Source organism: Oncorhynchus gorbuscha, linkage group LG15 (assembly GCF_021184085.1).
Source record: "Oncorhynchus gorbuscha isolate QuinsamMale2020 ecotype Even-year linkage group LG15, OgorEven_v1.0, whole genome shotgun sequence".
In the NCBI taxonomy this organism is placed as follows: domain Eukaryota; kingdom Metazoa; phylum Chordata; class Actinopteri; order Salmoniformes; family Salmonidae; genus Oncorhynchus; species Oncorhynchus gorbuscha.
Genome location: NC_060187.1, coordinates 59,814,211 through 59,834,003, shown reverse-complemented (window position 1 = coordinate 59,834,003; position 19,793 = coordinate 59,814,211). Strand labels below are relative to the sequence as shown.

Here is a 19,793-nt window from a genome sequence, read left to right as displayed (position 1 = left end):
TTCCAGTCATTGGCAGCAGAGAAACTGGAAGGAGAGGCACACCTGTGCGGCCAAAGGAATAATTGGCTTTGGGGGTGACCAGTGAGATATACCTGCTGGAGCGGGTGCTAATTTATATTTTGATTGAATGTGGATTCATTCCACAGATGGAAGACCATACTGGAATTACTGGAATAACATTGATTGTACAATTTTACTATGATTCAAAGAGATACATCCATTGTGAATTGAACCCCCCCAGTCAAAACAAAATAAATCAGTCAAACTATAACTTTCCAGCCAAAATAACTCCAGGTGAAAGGTCACAAAACAAACCTGTGCACTAGCAGAGATACTGTATATAATGACGAGATGCTCTTGTCTCCGCACTAACTGGCGCGAAGGCAGACGGTCTGCTTATCTGTCTCATTTTTAAATTAAATTCGGTCTGCTTATCGCTGTATTCCCGCGGGGACATATTTTGACGAGAATTGACCCTCTCGCTTCGTTTCTCCCTCTCTGGCACTAGTCTACTTGGTCAGCTGACTGCAAAACATCTGACAAGGGTAGGACCAGTCTCGACAGATTGACACCCTGGTTATCCAATTATTATTCGCATCCTATGTACATCATCCAATTAGATTCGGAGGTGGTTCAAGAGCAGGGTTTTCGGCGAAAAGGAAACAGGGGACCCGAAGATCTAAAGGATAAGGGAGAATATTACAACACACTTTGGATTTGCAAGTAACATTGGCATAATTGATGCATTTAAACTGTATTTTACGTTTTATCGGCGGTGTGGAAGGATCTGTCGGTAAAAGCAGGACTGCGTAAAACTAATAGGGTGAGGGGGGATTGGGGAAGCGAGAGTTGTTGGGTCAAAATGTCGATTCAGTACGAAGTGGAACCGCTGGCAGACAGCTACGGGGTTGCGGACTCGTTTCCCAAAGATTTTGGATATGGAGAAGAGGAGGCCGACATCGAGGATAGCCCAACTCCATCTGACAGCAAACCTAGAATTCTGTTAATGGGTTTGCGAAGAAGTGGCAAGTCGTCAATACAGAAGGTAGGAAGCGATGTCGGCGGACATGATTAATCTGTCTTTACATAACGCCTTATTTGAGTTCAATCAGTAACTATAGCTATCATCACCAGTTATTGTGATAGCTTCCTAACATTGCCACAACTTCTAAACATTCCTGAGGTTAATATAGTAACATGCATCCATTCTGAACGCCAGGCTTTACTTCTATGTGAAAGACCAGATGTCATCCTGGTCTGAATAGCAAGTTACTGCTACATGACATGCAAGCAAACACTTCAGTATAGCTAGCATCTACAGAGATGGTCTGGTTTAACACCTCCGTGGTGTTGCATTCTTTCATCTAGGCAGTGGTGTAAAGTACTTAAGGTGAATGCACCAATTTGTAAGTCGCTCTGGATAAGAGCGTCTGCTAAATTACTTAAATGTAAATGTAAATGTACTTAAGTAAAACTAAATTGTTTCTAACGCATTTTATGTTATCTGTACTTTACTATTTATATTCTGGAGAACTTTTACCTTACTACATTCCTAAAGAAAATAATTCATTTTTACTCCATACATTTTCCCTGACACCATTGAAGTACTCGTGACATTTTGCATGACAGGAAAATGGTCCAATTAAAGGTACTTATCAAGAGAAACACCCTTGGTCATCCCTATTGCCGCACTCACTAAACGCACATGCTTCATTTGTAAATGTTGTCTGAGTGTTGGCGTGTGCTCCTGGCTATCCGTAAATAAATACAAATGTGCCGTCTGGTTTGTTTAATATAGGGAATTTGAAATGATTATACTTTTACTTTCAATAATTACGTATATTTTAGCAATTACATTTACTTTTGATACTTAAGTATATTTAAAACCAAATACTTTCCGACTTTTACTCAAGTAGTATTTTACTGGGTGACTTTCACTTAACGTTACTTGAGTCATTTTATCGTTACAATATCTTTTACTTTTACTCAAGTATGACAATTGGGTACTTTTTCCACCACTGTTTCTAGGGAGGTTCAGCCAACTATTTCAATTGATGTTAGCCAGTGAGCTGGCTAGTTGGTTCAGCTAACGAGTGCATACAATTAATTCAACCGTATGTATGTAAAATAAACGTTTGCTAGGTTACTTGTTGATGATTTATCAGGTGAAAACATGTTTCTTGCTCGGCACTTGTGCGCGGTGTGATCACTTGTATGGATTGGGCACGTGACTGTCTGCCTGTCTAATGAGACACTCGCAATCAGCATTATATTGCTAAACAACCTCATTCATGACAGCAGAGCTACAGCCACATTTTACAAGTCACATTATCACTTTTATGGTTCAATAAGTATGCTCTTTTCAGGGAAATGCAATTAATTGTAGATGCACCAAATAACTTCACTCATTAGAATAAAAAAAATTCCATCCCTGTTTGCTAGTTTTAGATGTAGTTTTTTTGTAGCAGACTTTTGCGTTCTTGTTAAGATTCTGGGGGCAATGCCTTCACCCATTTGATACAAGGAGGAAGAAATCATGTAACCTGAAATTAATCTGAAGATATTTCTGCTTCAGTAGTAGAAGATGCAAGATTTACAACACGTAACGTATTAAAGACTTTCTGGTACTTTTTCCTACTTTTTAGCCAGTAGTTCAGAAAGTAACCCACATGTGGTGGCAAATTGAGGTAAAACAGTAATTCTGCTCATATATTATGCATGTATGAACTACACATTGACACATCCTGCCCAAGGCGAGAGGTTTAAAAATAAAATTATTCTAGTCTCAAAAGTTCCAGAGCGTGTTTTTCTAAGGGCGCCAAACTATTTAGTTACATGGTTTATTTTTTTTTTTCTCATATTTTCATTCATAGGCTATGGTTGTGCAGAGCTACACTGTTGTTGAAGACCCATCTAAATCCATGACCCTAAATACTGAGCCGCAGAGTACGTTCTTCCCTTAAGCCTCTTGCTAGTTCCAAAACATGTGATTTGGCTTTTTCCTCTGGTAGTAGTGACCCCAGTTACTATTAAAACTCTCAAAATGGAGTGTCTCTCTTTGGTCTTTTGAGAAGGAAGCAGTAGGTTTAGGTGTTGTCATTTTGTCTTTACAGCACTGTCTAATTTCCTGTTTCAGGTGGTATTCCACAAAATGTCTCCTAATGAGACGTTGTTCCTGGAGAGCACCAACAAGATCTACAAGGACGACATCTCCAGTAGCTCGTTTGTCAACTTCCAGATCTGGGACTTCCCGGGTCAAGTGGACTTCTTCGACCCCACCTTTGACTACGAGATGATCTTCAGAGGCACGGGGGCTTTGATATTTGTCATTGACGCACAGGTGAAAAGATTGAGTGGAAAAGTGTATTAAAAACACAATGGTTGACTGATTTACTGACATGTTGAACACAATAATTGATAAATTATGAAATGGAAATAGAATTACTAGAAAGTGGAAAAAGCCCTTCAGACCACAGCATTTTAACAGAATACTCATGTCATGGGTAATGTCAACCTGTTCTATGGTCTTTAAATTAAATGAATTCAAACTGACTAAACTGTATAGTTTATACATGTAATTTGTGTTTATAGAGAAATGGATGAATTAAGTGTGGGCTAGACTACTTCTACTCTGCAGCACAGGATAAGCTTCTGATGTTGAAACGTTGAATGACCCAACACTTCAAAGACAATTGATTGTCACAGACGTTTTCTGAAGACAGTGCACATTGTTATCCTAACTGCTGGAACAAAGTTATCTTATCCATGATCTAAATCAAAGCTAATTTAATCAGGGAGGCCATTTGTCATTTATCTCAATTTAATGGTCACATTGAAAGGAGTTACCAGTGTCACCACATTTTCTATTTTTCTGGTTTGTGTTTAGTAGAGCAGGCAAAGAAAAATGCTTTCAAACATTTTAATGGAATACAAAATTGAGCGTTTCTCATTGGACGTGTCCAGGTAGGCCCCCCCCCCTGTTTCACTCCATTTTCTTCCGTTTGGTGCCTAATGAACTAGGGGTGTGAATGTTAAAACGTTTAAAGGAAATTGGCATCCTTAACGTTAACATGGAACCCAAATCGGCTGCGTTCGTGCGCTATCGTGTATACATTTTGTCCCCCTACACCAAACGCGATCACAACACGCAGGTTCAAATATCGAAACAAACTCTGAACCAATGTCATTCATTTGGGGACAGGTCGAAAAGCATTAAACATGTATGGCAATTTAGCTAGTTAGCTTGCACTTGCTAGCTAATTTGTCCTATTTAGCTAGCTTGCTGTTGCTAGTTAATTTGTCCTGGGATATAAACATTGAGTTGTTATTTTACCTGATATGCACAAGGTCCTCTACTCCAACAATTAATCCACACACAGAACGGCCAACCGACTCGTTTCTAGTCATCTCTCCTCCTTCCAGCCCTTTTCATTTTCGAACTTATATGGTGATCGGCATCTACACTTTCACAGTATTACCACGACCACCGGCAAAACAGTTCGTCTTACAATCACCCACTTGGGTATAACCAATGAGGAGATGGCACGTGGGTACCTGCTTCTATAAACCAATGAGGAGATGGGAGAGGCAGGCCTTTCAGCGCAATCTGTGTCAGAAATAGAAACGAGTTCTATTTTAGCCCTTGGCATCGCAGACGCTCGTTGGCGCAATAATTGAATAACATGGATTTCAAAATGCATTTTGCGACGTGTCTGGTCAGCATGTAAGAAAAATCCCTAACCGAAAATCGGTGTATTTATTTTTTACTTAGATGAACAAAGTAACAGCATAGTAAGGCAGTTTAGGTCAACCCTAGGAGGGTTGAAACGCGAGGATCAACTTCTCTGCTGTTTTGGTGCCCTTGCTTCCTCGCTGTGAACAGCGTGAAGTGAACCCGTGCATATACTGTGTGTGACTGTGAGAGCGAACTGTTGCATCTGGCTCAATATCATAGCCTTTTCATTGATGATAGGTCCTGCTTTACTGAAGTTGTGAGACATTGCAAGCTAAGAAATTGTGAGGTACAGCATTCCATTGTGAGATGCAGCTTTTAATTACCGATAGATCGGCCAAGTGCACAGTTCTGCCTGTCTGTCCGGTGGCCGACCTGCCTATATTGTGCCCTTCTCTCCGTCGCTCGCTATCATGCAAGTGTTTGTAGCTGAATCTAATCTTGACACTCAGAAATGGGAGTCGACGTGGAAGGAATCAAGGAATAAATTATTTTGGTGTCAACTATCCACCACTACGTCATCATAGTAACAGTTCGTAAAAAAGGCAAGGGACAACAATTAAGTCCTGTATGGCAACACTTTGAGAAGGAAATGCAAACTTTGCATGGTGGAATTGAGGTACAGTTGAATTTTTAAAAATTGCATTAATGGGTTTGTTTTGCAGTTTAAACATTAAAAAAAAGTTGTCAATTTGTCACATTCCTATAACCCGCAACAGGACACCGTGTCCACATTGCTGGTGTTTTCGCACAACCTTAATGATAAGGTTGTTAATCCAGGAATTGGTCTTAAATAACCTTTCCTTTGTGAACGAATGTTTAATTTTGTCATTTATAAGGTTGTTAGCAATGTGAAAATTGTTGCGCAAGTCTGTTGCTGTTCTTGTCAACTACAAAACCCACAATGCAATACTCTCTCTGGGCAGGCTGGCTGGCTAGCTAGCAAACATAGCTACACACAATAATACTAAAGTCAATATCAGCATGTGAAGTAGCCAGCTGTAAAATTGCCTAAAAAGGCACTATCAATTTAGGCGTCTCTCACAGTTTGCCTCTCCCCAAAGTGAGTACAGAGTACGTTGCTATAGCAATAACGGCCCTTTCCCACATTTCCAACAGACACACAGGGCACATTGCAATATTGTACTTGAAGGAGAAACTGAGTTGAATAAATTTGGTTCACTGTTTAGATTGAACATCTAAGGGGAAAAAAACAGTATATACTTTGTCATGATGATTTTTAAATGGAAGTATGTGTTCTAGACAAGTATGCCCATGCCATCTATTGGCTGATTTGGAGATCTGCAGTGCAGGTAGGCCTAATTGTTATAAAAGCGTAATGAAGTGTCATATTGTGTTATCCCATATCTCCAGTGACGAGAACCATGTAGCTATGACGTGTTCCTCCACTTAGAAGTTAAATCATGAGGGAAATCGTTATTTCCCCCACTGATAGAACCTAGGCTATTACCAAATAGTCAGGCGTTTCATGATTTTTCTTTCTGTGGGTGGATTATCCCGTTACTGTTGTCAATTATCTGTGCGGTATAACCAGGTTGTAACCACTTAACGTGTCCTAGGTGTTGTATGTCCAACAAACCTACTGTATCCTTTTGCCAGTTTTATTAAGACTTTTCCAGCGGAGTTAAATTTAGGAAGTGTTTGTACAAGCCACTGTACTGTGGCAGAGTGGCACTCCATATCTCACGGGCGTTCAGTATCTCTCAGTGCAGATGCAGAATTCGCAGGGAAATAAATTGACAAGCTTGCTCAACACATCCAATGTTGTCACTCACTTTTGCAGTGGGACTTTGAGATTTCGCAATCTGAAGTATTATGATGGTTCTGTTGAAATCGTCGATTGCTTTAATCTAAAAAAGTAGCCTAATTCTCCAGGAATTCTGGCACTCTCCCCACCACAGGGATTGTGTCAAGTAGGATATATGAGCGTAGGGGATGGTGCTATGCATGTTGGATAGTATGGACGTGGAAATGTGCATGCAGGCAGCAAAGATGCATGTCGTCTACTTTTTAGGCACACTTGTACACTACTTTGTTTTAAGCCACTTTTTCTGTGTGTGTCTGTCTCTGTTTGTGCTTGTGTTCTTCTTTGATCTTCTTTCTGCCCAGGATGACTATGTGGAGGCGTTGGGCAGACTCCACCTCACCGTGTCGCGGGCCTACAGGGTCAACCCTGAGATTAACTTTGAGGTGTTCATCCACAAAGTGGACGGCCTCTCTGACGACCACAAGATCGAGACCCAGAGGGACATTCACCAGAGAGCCAACGACGACCTGGCAGACGCCAGCTTAGAGAAGCTTCACCTCAGGTAGATCCGCAGACACTCACCCTCAAAGGGATAGTTCAGAAAATCTAGCCTTCCCTTTAATCCTCCCCTTTTGAGTTTACAGTATGCCAAGGGAAAAGCATTGAAAGCCTACAGAAAGAGCAGCTACACTAAACTAATTAGCCTTCTCAAGCTTATTACCTTGCTATTGTTGGTTAGTATTCTATTGTAGGCCTAATTCTCTTTTTTCTTCTACTGTTCAACCCAGCAATGACCTCATGGGAGTTCAGGTGATGTGCATTTGACTAAAATGTTAGCAGTTTTAGCATTGGTCAGCCATCTTTTTTTCGCAACATAACCTAGTCATCTGTGCAGCCAAGTAATTTATTGTGGCCTCTTGTCACTTTGATTATTTTCTATATATCATGATTGGTTTTGTAATATGGCTGAAATCTGAGTGGATCAGATCACACTTGCGATTCCACTGATGTTGATACAGTGAAAATAGATTCAGGCAGTTTTGTGTTAGTGTTAGCCTAGCTGTTATAACTCTCTCACTCTGCATAAGGAATGTTGGCTTGTAAGATTGGTTTCCCAGAAATTACTTGCCTTGCACAACACATGGATGAAAATATTTGCCGCGATGTGGGGCAAAACACGTCCCTTGTTTTGGTCCAACATTTGACTGTGAGTGGGGCAGTAACATATGAATGAAAAGCACACTTGTCAGTGTGTGGTCCTGGATCATAGGGTTTGCTTGTATACTTTCCAGCGCATGGTTGTCATACTCCGAGCATTACTGTCAGATTCCACCCCGGCCTCTTAATGAACAAACACCACAGCGAGTGTTTATGGTGCAAACTGTCTATGTTAAAGGATCAGAAGGATTACATGTCGCCTATATATCATGTACCGTTACGCTTATACTGCCTTCAATGTTTGCCATTTTCTCTTCTGAAATTGAAACCATGGCCTCAAATTTGAATTCTGCTGAAATGGTTGTTTTCGGTATCATCACACGCCCTGATGATCATTTCCCAGATATTGGCCTAGGCCCTTTATACATTAATGATACTGAGCCTAGCGAGTTGTTTTATGAAAAGACAAAAACCGGTTCAAACACGCTCTGCAGCTTTCCAGTACTAGGTTTTTCAATTGGGCTGTGCGTTTTTCCTTTCTTGAGATGTAGGCCTATTTTATGAAAGGTGAGATTGCTGTTGGTGCATGCCAGACAGTTGGATCAATGATGGCTTTCTAGTAAAGCTGGGAGGAGGGGTGTTGTGTTCTGTTCTCTGCACTGCACAGACATCTCTGTGAACTCTTTGGATCTGTTGGTTACAACCGCGGTCTCTAAAGTTTCCCAATTTTCAATTTGGGACAATGAAGTTACAATCACTACTGTTTTTATAGAATTCTTTAAAATGTTACGCTACCTTAATGCTTTTGTAATACGTTGCTAATATTTGCTAATGACAAAGAAATGAGCTGTTTATAATTTGAATGGTAGGTTTATTTGAATAGTGAGAGACAGAATAACAAAAACAGAAAAACGCATGTCAAAAATGGTATAAATTGATTTGCATTTTAATGAGGGAAATAAGTATTTAACCCCCTCTCAATTAGAAAGATTTCTGGCTCCCAGGTGTCTTTTATACAGGTAACGAGCTGAGATTGGGCCTCCCGGGTGGTGCAGTGTTTAAGGGCCCGGCACTGCTAGCTGTGCCACCAGAGACTCTGGTGGCTCTGTCGCAACCGGCAGCGACCGGGAGGTCCATGGGGCGACGCACAATTGGCCTAGTGTCGTCCGGGTCAGGGAGGGTTTGGCCGGTAGGGATATCCTTGTCTCACCGCGCACCAGCGACTCCTGTGGCGGACCGGGCGCAGTGCACGCTAACCAAGGTCGCCAGGTGCACAGTGTTTCCTCCGACACATTGGAGCGGCTGGCTTCCGGGTTGGATGCGCGCTGTGTTAAGAAGCAGTGCGGCTTGGTTGGGTTGTGTTTCGGGGGACGCATGGCTATCAACCTTCGTCTCTCCCGAGCCCGTATGGGAGTTGTACCGATGAGACAAGATAGTAGCTACTAACAATTAGATGCCACAATTTCTTTTTTAAACACACTCTTAATTAAAGGGAGTGCTCCTAATCTGTTTGTTACCTGTATAAAATACACCTGTCCACAGAAGCAATCAATTAATCAGATTCCAAACTCTCCACCATGGCCAAGACCAAAGAGCTCTCCAAGGATGTCGGGGACAAGATTGTAGACTTACACAAGGCTGGAATGGGCTACAAGACCATCGCCAAGCAGCTAGGTGAGAAGGTGCAATTACTCGCAAATGGAAGAAACACAAAAGAACTATCAATCTCCCTCGGCCTGGGGCTCCATGCAAGATCTCACCTCGTGGAGTTGCAATGATCATGAGAACGGTGAGGAATCAGCCCAGAACTACACAGGAGGATCTTGTCAATGATCTCGAGGCAGCTGGGACCATAGTCACCAAGAAAACAATTGGTAACACACTACGCCGTGAATGACTGAATTCCTGCAGCGCCCGCAAGGTCCCCCTGCTCAAGAAAGCACATGTACATGCCCGTCTGAAGTTTGCCAATGAACATCTGAACGATTCAGAGGACAACTGGGTGAAAGTGTTGTGGTCAGATGAGACCAAAATGGAGCTCTTTGGCATCAACTCAACTCGCCGTGTTTGGAGGAGGAATGCTGCCTATGACCCCAAGAACACCATCGCCACTGTCAAACATGGATGTGGAAACATTATGCTTTGGGGTTGCTTTGGGACAACTTCACCGCATCAAAGTGACGATGGATGGGCTCATGTACCGTCACATCTTGGGTGAGAACCTTCTTCCCTCAGCCAGGGCTTTGAAAATGGGTCGTGGATGGGTATTCCAGCATGACAATGACCCAAAACACACGGCCAAGGAAACAAAGGAGTGGCTCAAGAAGAAGCACATTAAGGTCCTGGAGTTGCCTAGCCAGTGTCCAGACCTTAATCCCATAGAAAATCTGTAGAAGGAACTGAAGGTTCGAGTTGCCAAACGTCATCCTCGAAACCTTAATGACTTGGAGAAGATCTGCAAAGAGGAGCGGGACAAAATCCCTCCTGAGATGTGTGCAAACCTGGTGGCCAACTACAAGAAATGTCTGACATCTGTGATTGCCAACAAGGGTTTTGTCACCAAGTACTAAGTCGTGTTTTGCAGAGGGGTCAAATACTTATTTCCCTCATTAAAATGCAAACCAATTTATAACATTTTTCACATCTGTTTTTCTGGATTTTATTGTTGTTGTTCTGTCTCTCACTGTTCAAATAAACCTACCATTTAAAATTATAGACTGATAATTCCTTTGTCAATGGGAAAATGTACAAAATCAGCAGGGCATCAAATACTTCTTCCCTCACTAACTTTCCATTCTTTTCTATATCTTTCAGTTTCTATTTGACAAGTATCTATGACCACTCAATATTCGAGGCCTTCAGTAAAGTGGTTCAGAAGCTTATCCCACAGCTGCCAACACTGGAAAACCTTCTAAACATCTTTATATCGGTAAGTACCAAATTCCCTCTTGATTTAGTTCTCGCTGTTTGATTTGAATGCTTTTTTGCGTTTCTTTCATTTGTTTTTACCTGGGTTGTGTTCATTCGTGTACACCATAACATAACATTCTTTCAACGGAAAATGGAAAGTAATGTTTCTCATTGGACGAGTTCAGCTAGTCCCTCCCTGCTACTTGGCTGTACCTGCACCAAAACTCCAGTATTATTCACAGCTTGTTCTCTGTCTTTTTAAATAGGGAGACAAATGTTTTCAGCACTTTTATTTCTATGTCTGATCAAAACTTGTTTCCTCATGGCTACCTCTTGTCCCTCTGCAGCAATATGTGTGGAACATCGAATCACAATAAAATCCCATTCTTGAATTGCAGTACATGTAGAATTGTGAGAATTGCAGTACATGTAGAATCGTGAGAATTGCAGTACATGTAGAATCGTGAGAATTGCAGTACATGTAGAATCGTGAGAATTGCAGTACATGTAGAATCGTGAGAATTGCAGTACATGTAGAATCGTGAGAATTGCAGTACATGTAGAATCGTGAGAATTGCAGTACATGTAGAATCGTGAGAATTGCAGTACATGTAGAATCGTGAGAATTGCAGTACACGTAGAATCGTGAGAATTGCAGTACACGTAGAATCGTGAGAATTGCAGTACACGTAGAATCGTGAGAATTGCAGTACACGTAGAATCGTGAGAATTGCAGTACATATTGTATCGGCACTAAATTATTGTGATCGTATTACCGCCACACCGGCAGTCATGAGTCCTGACCACAGTCAAATTCCACGTGACCGCTGAGTCACAGTAATCTCCACTTATGCACTGTGAACATGCGTTGGTACGTAGTACCCAACTCGCTAATGACCATCAGGTCCTAATGGCCTGGTACTCAGGGCTCTGTTGACCCTCTAACCACTCTGATATCAATGCAAATGCCATTGAAAATCACATCAAACACTTTTCATCAAAACAGTATCATGCTTTTAGAAAGCACCTCATTGTAATTGATCAATTTTGAAGGAAGAAGTTCAACAGGTTGGAACTGAGTGGAAAACATGGTCATTGTAGATGTTGTTCAAAGCCTTAACACAATGATTTGGACAGCGCTTTCTAAGGCGACGATTAATTCAAAACACCCATATTAAATATGAGCCCGACAACCCCGAGAAATAAAATGTTTGCCGTTATACAATACATAGCCCGCCGCATATTATGCACTGCAAAAAAACATGAAAAAGAAAAAATGAATTTAAGAACTCTTTGGTACCCAATTGGTTTGGCCTATACTCTAGTAATCACCTTTGAGTGTGGACTGTATTATTATGCATACTGGATGGACTGGTTACCTTATGCTGCGCTCCAAACTAGAGGTCGACCGATTATGATTTTTTTCAATGCCGATACCAATTTGGAGGACCAAAAAGGCCGATACCGATTTAAAATAAATTTTAAAAAGAATTTATTTATACATTTTATTTATTTTTATATTTATTTATATATTTATTTATATGTGTTTATATATTTATATATATATATATTTGTAATGACAATTACAACAATACTGAATGAACACTTTAACTTAATATAATAAAGCAAATAAAATAAATTTGGACTCAAATAAATAATGAAACATGTTCAATTTGGTTTAAATAATGCAAAAACAAAGTGTTGACGAAGAAAGTAAAAGTGCAATATGTGTCATGTAAAAAAAGCTAACGTTTCAGTTCCTTGCTCAGAACATGAGAACATATGAAAGCTGGTGGTTCCTGTTAATGAGTCTTCAATATTCCCAGTTAAGAAGTTTTAGGTTGTAGTTATAATAGGACTCTTTCTCTCTATACGATTCGTATTTCATATGCCTTTGACTATTGGATGTTCTTATAGGCACTTTAGTATTTCCAGTGTAACAGTATAGCTTCCGCCCCTACCTGGGCTCGAACCAGGAACACATCAACAACAGCCACCCTCGAAGCAGCGTTACCCATGCAGAGCAAGGGGAACAACTACAAGTCTCAGAGCGAGTGACGTTTGAAACGCTATTAGCGCGCACCCCGCTAACTAGCTAGCCATTTCACATCGGTTACACCAGCCTAATCTCGGGAGTTGATAGGCTTGAAGTCATAAACAGCTCAATACTTGAATCACAGAGAAGAGCTGCTTTCAAACGCACAAAAGTGCTGTTTGAATGAATGCTTACGAGCCTGCTGGTGCCTACCATCGCTCAGTCAGACTGCTCTATCAAATCATAGACTTAATTGTAACATAAAAACACACAGAAATACGAGTCTTTGGTCATTAAAATGGTCCAATCCAGGAAACTATAATTTCCAAATCAAAACGTTTATTCTTTCAGTGAAATACGGAACTGTTCCGTGTGTTATCTAACGGGTGGCATCCCTAAGTCTAAATATTGCTGTTACATTGTACAACCTTCAATGTCATAATTATGTACAATTCTGGCAAATTAACTACGGCCTTTGTTAGGAATAAATGGACATCACACAGTTCGCAATGAGCCAGGCGGCCCAAACTGCTGCATATACCCTGACTGCTTGCACGGCACGCAAGAGAAATGACACAATTTCCCTAGTTATAAGAAATTCATGTTAGCAGGCAATATTAACTAAATATGCAGGTTTAAAAATATATACTTGTGTATTGATTTTAAAGAAAGGCATTGATGTTTATGGTTAGGTACATTGGTGCAACGACGGTGCTTTTTCTCGCAAATGAGCTTGTTAAATCATCACCCGTTTGTCAAAGTAGGCTGTGATTCAATCGGAAATTAACAGGCACCACATCGATTATATGCAACGCAGGACTCTCTAGGTAAACTAGTAATATCATCAACCATGTGGAGTTAACTAGTGATTATGTTACGATTGATTGTTTTTAAAAGTTTAATGCTAGCTAGCAACTTACCTTGGCTTCTTGCTGCCCTCGCCTAACAGGTAGTCAACCTGCCACGCAGGCTCCTCATGGAGTGCAATGTAAGGCAGGCATTGTAGGCGAACTCTGTAAGCCGCCCTGCACATTCAACGAACAGCATCGCCTGAACCTATACGTCCCTAATTAACCTATTAATCGGCCATTCCGATTTAATCAGTCGACCTCTACTCCAAACTGCTGTTGAGTCTGGGAGAGAATGTAAAGTTTCAGGCGATGCTGTTTGTTGAATGTGTAGGGTGGCTTACAGAGTTCGCCTACAATTTATAGTGCATATTTGTATAGCCTAGTAATAGGGAATTGTTTTTATATTTTCCAAATCAATAGGCTGACACTACCTTAAGGTACAGAATATCTCACCACTGTGCATTTCCATCTCCTCCCCTCTCTCCTTCATTCCTTTCTCCAGAGTGACTGTCGGCTTAATGAAATATGTTTTGAAAACAACTTACTATCGATAATCCCGAACAGATTTCACTTTGGTTTCCCAAATTAAGCATCGGGTAGCTGCAGTAACAGGGTTGGAGAGCCCTTGGCATACAGAGGCTGCATGGTCCTCAGTGGTTGATGCAGTGTGTAATAACCAGAGTAACCTACCCGGCATAGTTTTTTTAAAGAACTGGCAGGAAAGCTGCCTCCGTTCGTTATTCCCCTGTTCCTGCCCATTTGATAATGGGGCATCATGCAGCTCATATATGTTTTGATTTCTAAGACCTTCTACGGTTTGTATACATTCACAACTAAAGTTGCCAAATAACTCTGAATCTAGCATATAAGACCTGTTCCAAATGATCACTCTCTTTTACGCTCAACATAGCCACTTCATATGCGTACTCACATTGGAATGGGGAAAAAGTATCCTTTCTGTTTTATTCAGCTAAGTTCAATTATATTCTTTTTAGTATTAAATCAAATAATGGCACGGGACTTATAAGCATATCTTGTCTGCTAAATGAACACGCCTACTGCCTATGGCATGGCACATAGCCAGATAACATACAGTAGGCCAACTCACATTCTGTTCTTCTGAAATGCATTTTCTTCATATCGTTATGTTTCTTTAGACCTGCCTAAAATAAATAATGGATTTATTGTGAGGGTCTGTATTAAATTGATTTACTAGACTTTTTAAAATGTAGATGTTCCAAAGGTGCTCATCAGCGGCTTGTATGTGTGGAGGCCTGGAGAAGCTAAACGTGTTTCTGTTCATTAAGTCAATTACCGTGGGACTGGAATTGACAATAACCGTCTGACAAAAATGAATGCACGCCACAGCCCTAACCATGAGGTCCCTGGCAATTCCCAGCCCTAGCAGAAATGGTGTCTGGTGTGTGACTTACATTGTGACGTGTGTCATCGTCAGCCCTGATGACACTTTCATACGCTGCTTTTATGGTTGTCTAATGCCAACGTTCCAAAGTCTCTTCGATCCCGGTCAAAATACGTTTTGCGGGCCTCCCGGGTGGCGCAGTGGTTAAGGGCGCTGTACTGCAGCGCCAGCTGTGCCATCAGAGACTGTGTTCGCGCCCAGGCTCTGTCGTAACCGGCCGCGACCGGGAGGTCCGTGGGGCGACGCAAAATTGGCGTCGCCGGGTTAGGGAGGGGTTGGCCGGTAGGGATGTCCTTGTCTCATCGCACACCAGTGACTCCTGTGGCGGGCCGGGCGCAGTGCGCGCTAACCAAGGTTGCCAGGTGCACGGTGTTTCCTCCGACACATTGGTGCGGCTGGCTTCCGGGTTGGATGCGCGCTGTGTTAAGAAGCAGTGCGGCTTGGTTGGGTTGTGTATCGGAGGACGCATGACTTTCAACCTTCGTCTCTCCCGAGCCCGTACGGGAGTTGTAGCGATGAGACGAGATAGTAGCTACTACAACAATTGGATACCATGAAATTGAGGAGAACTGGGTGAAAATGTTTTAAAAAATACGTTTTGCATTGGTAAATAAAATGTATTTTCTTTACTTAGTAAACCCTTGCTGTTGACATGAACTGAAAGATCGCTCTGAGAGATTTCTGCCAAGCTTGCTTTTAGAAGAACCAAATGGGCACTCATGGTGTTTCTGTCCCTCCTCCTTCCCTTCCTCCCCTATACCCCTATTCCCCTCATCTCCCTTTTCCCCTCCTTCCATCCTCAGAACTCCGGCATAGAGAAGGCCTTTCTGTTCGACGTGGTCAGTAAGATCTACATCGCCACAGACAGCAGTCCCGTGGACATGCAGTCTTATGAGCTGTGCTGTGACATGATCGACGTGGTTATAGATGTCTCCTGCATCTATGGGTAAGTCCCCTAGAACTGAATTCCTACCAGATATGTATGGTTTACAGCTGTGTGCGTGCATGCGTTTGTGGTCATTTTTGTGACAACACTTAACCTCAAGCTGAACGGTATAAAATCATACTTTTACCCCTTGTTATAAGCGTGTATGAGGCGTTTAACGTCTTATTATAACGTTTGAAATGTTGGGTCCCTGTATCGAACACACTTTCAATTTGAATGAGTTCCCTTACGTTGACTGTTCTATTTTGTGTGTGTTGATCCAGTCTGAAGGAGGATGGCAGTGGTAGTGCCTATGACAAGGAGTCCATGGCCATCATCAAGCTGAACAACACCACAGTCCTCTACCTGAAAGAGGTCACCAAGTTCCTGGCGTTGGTCTGCATCCTCCGAGAGGAGAGCTTTGAGCGCAAAGGCGAGCCATCCACCCCAGCACTTCCTCGTTACTGCATTAAGCAGTCTCTCGATCAAGTGTGACTTCAAGCGCGACATTCAGACCGACGCCAATGGAGGCGTGGCACAGTCTTATTTAAGGAAGTGATCATGTCTTGAGTCTCTTGAATTTCAAGCTTCTCAGGCGGTAGCACACACATAAGTGGCTAGTTTTTCTTTGCAACTGTAGAAGTTCTTCACACGGGGCGTTATTGGTTTATCTTGATAGGGGGATCCTTTATTCACGTCTTATTCTTTGTTTCAACAATACGTGACTTATGGAGTAATCGACTGAGTGATGTTCAAAGTCTCTAAGATCACAAAGTGAAAATGTATTCATACCCTTGTCTCATTGACACGTATCTCTCCCCAGGCTTGATAGACTACAACTTCCACTGTTTCCGGAAGGCCATCCACGAGGTGTTTGAGGTGGGCGTTTCCACACCGTGGACGGGCTCCCAGGCGGCCGGCACGCCCTGCACCAAGGCTGTGACACTCAACGGCACGCCCCGGAGCACTGTCTAAACACAACTAGACAGACGGAGAGAGGATAGGAAAGGACAGAAAGATAGAAAAGAAAGATGGGGAGGGATTGTGCGGAAAAGACTAATGGATTGGGGTTTTCAGTAAACCAATCATAACTCTCGCACCCAGATCCTAAAAATCACAGGAAGAGGTCTAGAGCTAAAAATTCAAATGAAGAGTCAGGGCTGAACCCGTCGCTCAGAGGGAGGACTGTCCGTGAGCTTACAAAGGATGAAAGGGAAACTGAATGCAGAGATACTAGGAACATTTGTACATTTCGTGTGAATGCAAGGCATTGTTTTCCGCTGTTTGCCACGAGTAAAAACGGCTAAATGAAAGTCCAACACGACTGGTATACGTAAGCAAAAGCGTATTTGTTATTTGGGAACTTTCAGTGAGAGGCCTCACGTGCTTCAAGTCCCAAGAGACCTGAGGAAGCTTGGTAATATCGTTGTCTGTTTTAGCTGCTGGTTCATCCATGTGAAGAAGTAAAAAAAATGTAAAGGTTGATGTAACCCTCGATAAGGAGAAGAAACCGCAAAGGCTGTGTGGGGATCAGTATAGTTGTGTAACCCTGTGCAGACTTATGGGTCGAAGTCTCTAAGAAATGCTTGGTGTTTATCCAAAATGCACATGGTAACACTTTCTCAAGGCCTTATTTAGATAGAAAGCTTGCAGCAGGCAAGCTCAATCACTACTCACCCGCCTGTATGCTGCCCAAGACTTTGCTTTTGGTTTCATTCATTCTGAAGAAAACAGGGTTCCTCAAGAGTGCAAAAGGGATTGTAGTGTCCACTTTTTCTGCTTCTGTTCTGTGTGTGTGTCTGGAAAAGAGGATAGTTGGGGATTATGGATTCATGACTGCCCCATGTTGATTTGCCAGTGCAGGCCCTATGCTCAAAGTTGCTGTAGTGTCATACTGTATAATGCTATGCCATGTTGGAAAATTGAGCTAAAGAATAAACCTGTTACCAGCGGTTTGATCAGTGACGCTTCTAGATTCCGAAACAACATTATAGATTATAAATAGGATTTGTTGCAGTTGGATATCTGATTCATTAGAATCTTGCACAGACAAAACATTCTCCATTTTGTCTTCTGGAAATAATCCATTGCATTGGCTTATTCTCTTGGTTTGTCTATCAAATGATGCATGCAGTACAAGCACATTCTAGATATATCTATCTCCCTTATGCATAAAGTAGTCCGTTTAGCCATATTTTCTGACACTCCATCGTAATGCTGCCCCGCATGGATGCTTGCCATAGACCAAATGCTACTAACAGCCAACCAACTATACCAATCTTCAACTAATGTGTGTCATACATTTATGACATCACAAGTTCTTTGAGCATGACCCTTCTCTTGACTGAAGCAGGTGGAGTCCGATGCCATTAGGAATGAGCTAATCTGGTCCCAGATCTGCTTGTGCGGTCTTGCCAAGGCGTGACAATGAATAAAAGAGTTGGCGAGACTGCACAAACAGATCACGGACCAGCCTAACTAGGAAAGGTCTCTGATGGGACCTATACATTCCGGTTGTGTGGCACCAATTGACATTTATATAATTTCATGATGGTTATGATCATGATAAACAGAATGGTGGCAATGAAACGCCGGGTCACCACTTCAAACCCTGCCTTACGTGACTAGTTTTTTCATTCACTCATCCCCCATCGCACAGGGGCGGCAGGTAGCCTAGTGGTTAGAGCATTGGGCTAGTGACAGAAAGGTTGCAAGATCGAATCCCTGAGCTGACATGGTAAAAATCTGTCGTTCTGCCCCTGAACAAGGCAGTTAACCCACTGTTCCTAGGCCGTCATTGAAAATAAGAATTTGTTCTTAATTGACATGCCAAGTTAAATAAAGGTACAATTAAAAACGTTTGTTTTTAAATCGCGCCGTCTGGCGCATATAGGACAGCAACAATGCCTTTCCACTTCTGGCACTTTGGAAATCTTCTCCATTGTGCTTTAGTTTTGCTGATGTTGATCAACATTTCGGTGTCTATTAGGTTTGTCTCAGAGCCTCAAGGAGTTGGGCCATTGCTTGTTTGTCTGAGGAGGTTGGCGTTTAATGCATCAGGCCAACAGATGTGGAGTATTCTTCGCAGGCAAGTTGCGTGTAAGGTGACTTGTTTGTACTGGTCAGTCACTTTCCAGCACTCTGTACCAAACAGCACAACACTGGTGGATTTAGAATTTGATCTTTGTGCTGTTATCTATCATCTTGACTTACAAATCTGTTGGAACTTTATGAAGGTTTCACTTTAGCTGAGGGTTCTGCTCAAGGACTTTCAGTTTTATCACAGCAATCCACACAAAAGAAACCCCAGAAACGCAGCATGAAGCCAATATGAAAACCCATTCCAAGCATGTATGCAATAACGTGTCGTCAAGCTAAATGATTCTCAACATAACATTGCTCATTGTATTTCACTGTGGGTAAGGGAGACCAGGTCTAACCGTGAAAATGAATCCTTGGGAAAAAATGACCAAATTGCATTATTCTGCCCTGAATGCAAGAAAGGTTGTTTTTTTTTTGCCTGTGTTTGTTTTGTTCATTTGATTTCTGCAAATAGTAGACATTTGGGACTATAGTAAATCCACTGTTCTGCCAAAGGTTTTATCATTCACATGAAATAAACACTTGCACATCAAAAGCAAATGTTTCTGGTTTTACTTGATGTTTTAGTACATTTAGTTATTTGGCAGACTAGGGCACAATGATGCATCGTATGAAATCTGGTATCTGGCACAGTATCGTAGGCTCGTGCTGGCTTGCCAAATCTGCAGGCTCTTTTGACACCTGGAAATGAACACTAGATGGTGCCAAATGACTGTTCTCATTTCTTCATTGTGTATTGCAATTCAGTTGTTTGCCAAACTACCTGAATAATTTCACTATGCATTTCAGGGATGACTACATTGGCTATGCTAGACTCGATGCAAATGTTTTTAACCCTAGCCACAACCACAGGGATCGAACCAGAAGCACTTGGAGGTGAGATGTCCAG

At 42.0% G+C, this 19,793-nt stretch overlaps 1 protein-coding gene across 1 annotated transcript; it reads left to right on the top strand.

Moving 5' to 3' along the window:
- The first annotated feature begins 580 nt into the window (after positions 1 to 580).
- Positions 581 to 19,445, top strand: LOC123997606 (ras-related GTP-binding protein C). Its single transcript, XM_046302012.1, has 7 exons — positions 581 to 1,045; positions 3,137 to 3,340; positions 6,863 to 7,062; positions 10,473 to 10,587; positions 15,681 to 15,823; positions 16,087 to 16,235; positions 16,626 to 19,445. Exons 1-7 carry the CDS (start codon positions 863 to 865, stop codon positions 16,775 to 16,777), a joined length of 1,146 nt encoding a protein of 381 aa, XP_046157968.1. The 5' UTR covers positions 581 to 862; the 3' UTR covers positions 16,778 to 19,445.
- The last annotated feature ends 348 nt before the right edge of the window (positions 19,446 to 19,793 follow it).

What these genes read in the sequence shown, in the direction of transcription:
- LOC123997606 (XM_046302012.1), top strand. Translation starts at nt 863, where the DNA reads ATGTCGATTCAGTACGAAGTGGAACCGCTGGCAGACAGCTACGGGGTT. An exon ending in TTAGAGAAGCTTCACCTCAG is followed by an intron (nt 7,063 to 10,472) that starts GTAGATCCGCAG and finishes TATATCTTTCAG; the next exon opens with TTTCTATTTGACAAGTATCT. An exon ending in GATGTCTCCTGCATCTATGG is followed by an intron (nt 15,824 to 16,086) that starts GTAAGTCCCCTA and finishes GTGTTGATCCAG; the next exon opens with TCTGAAGGAGGATGGCAGTG.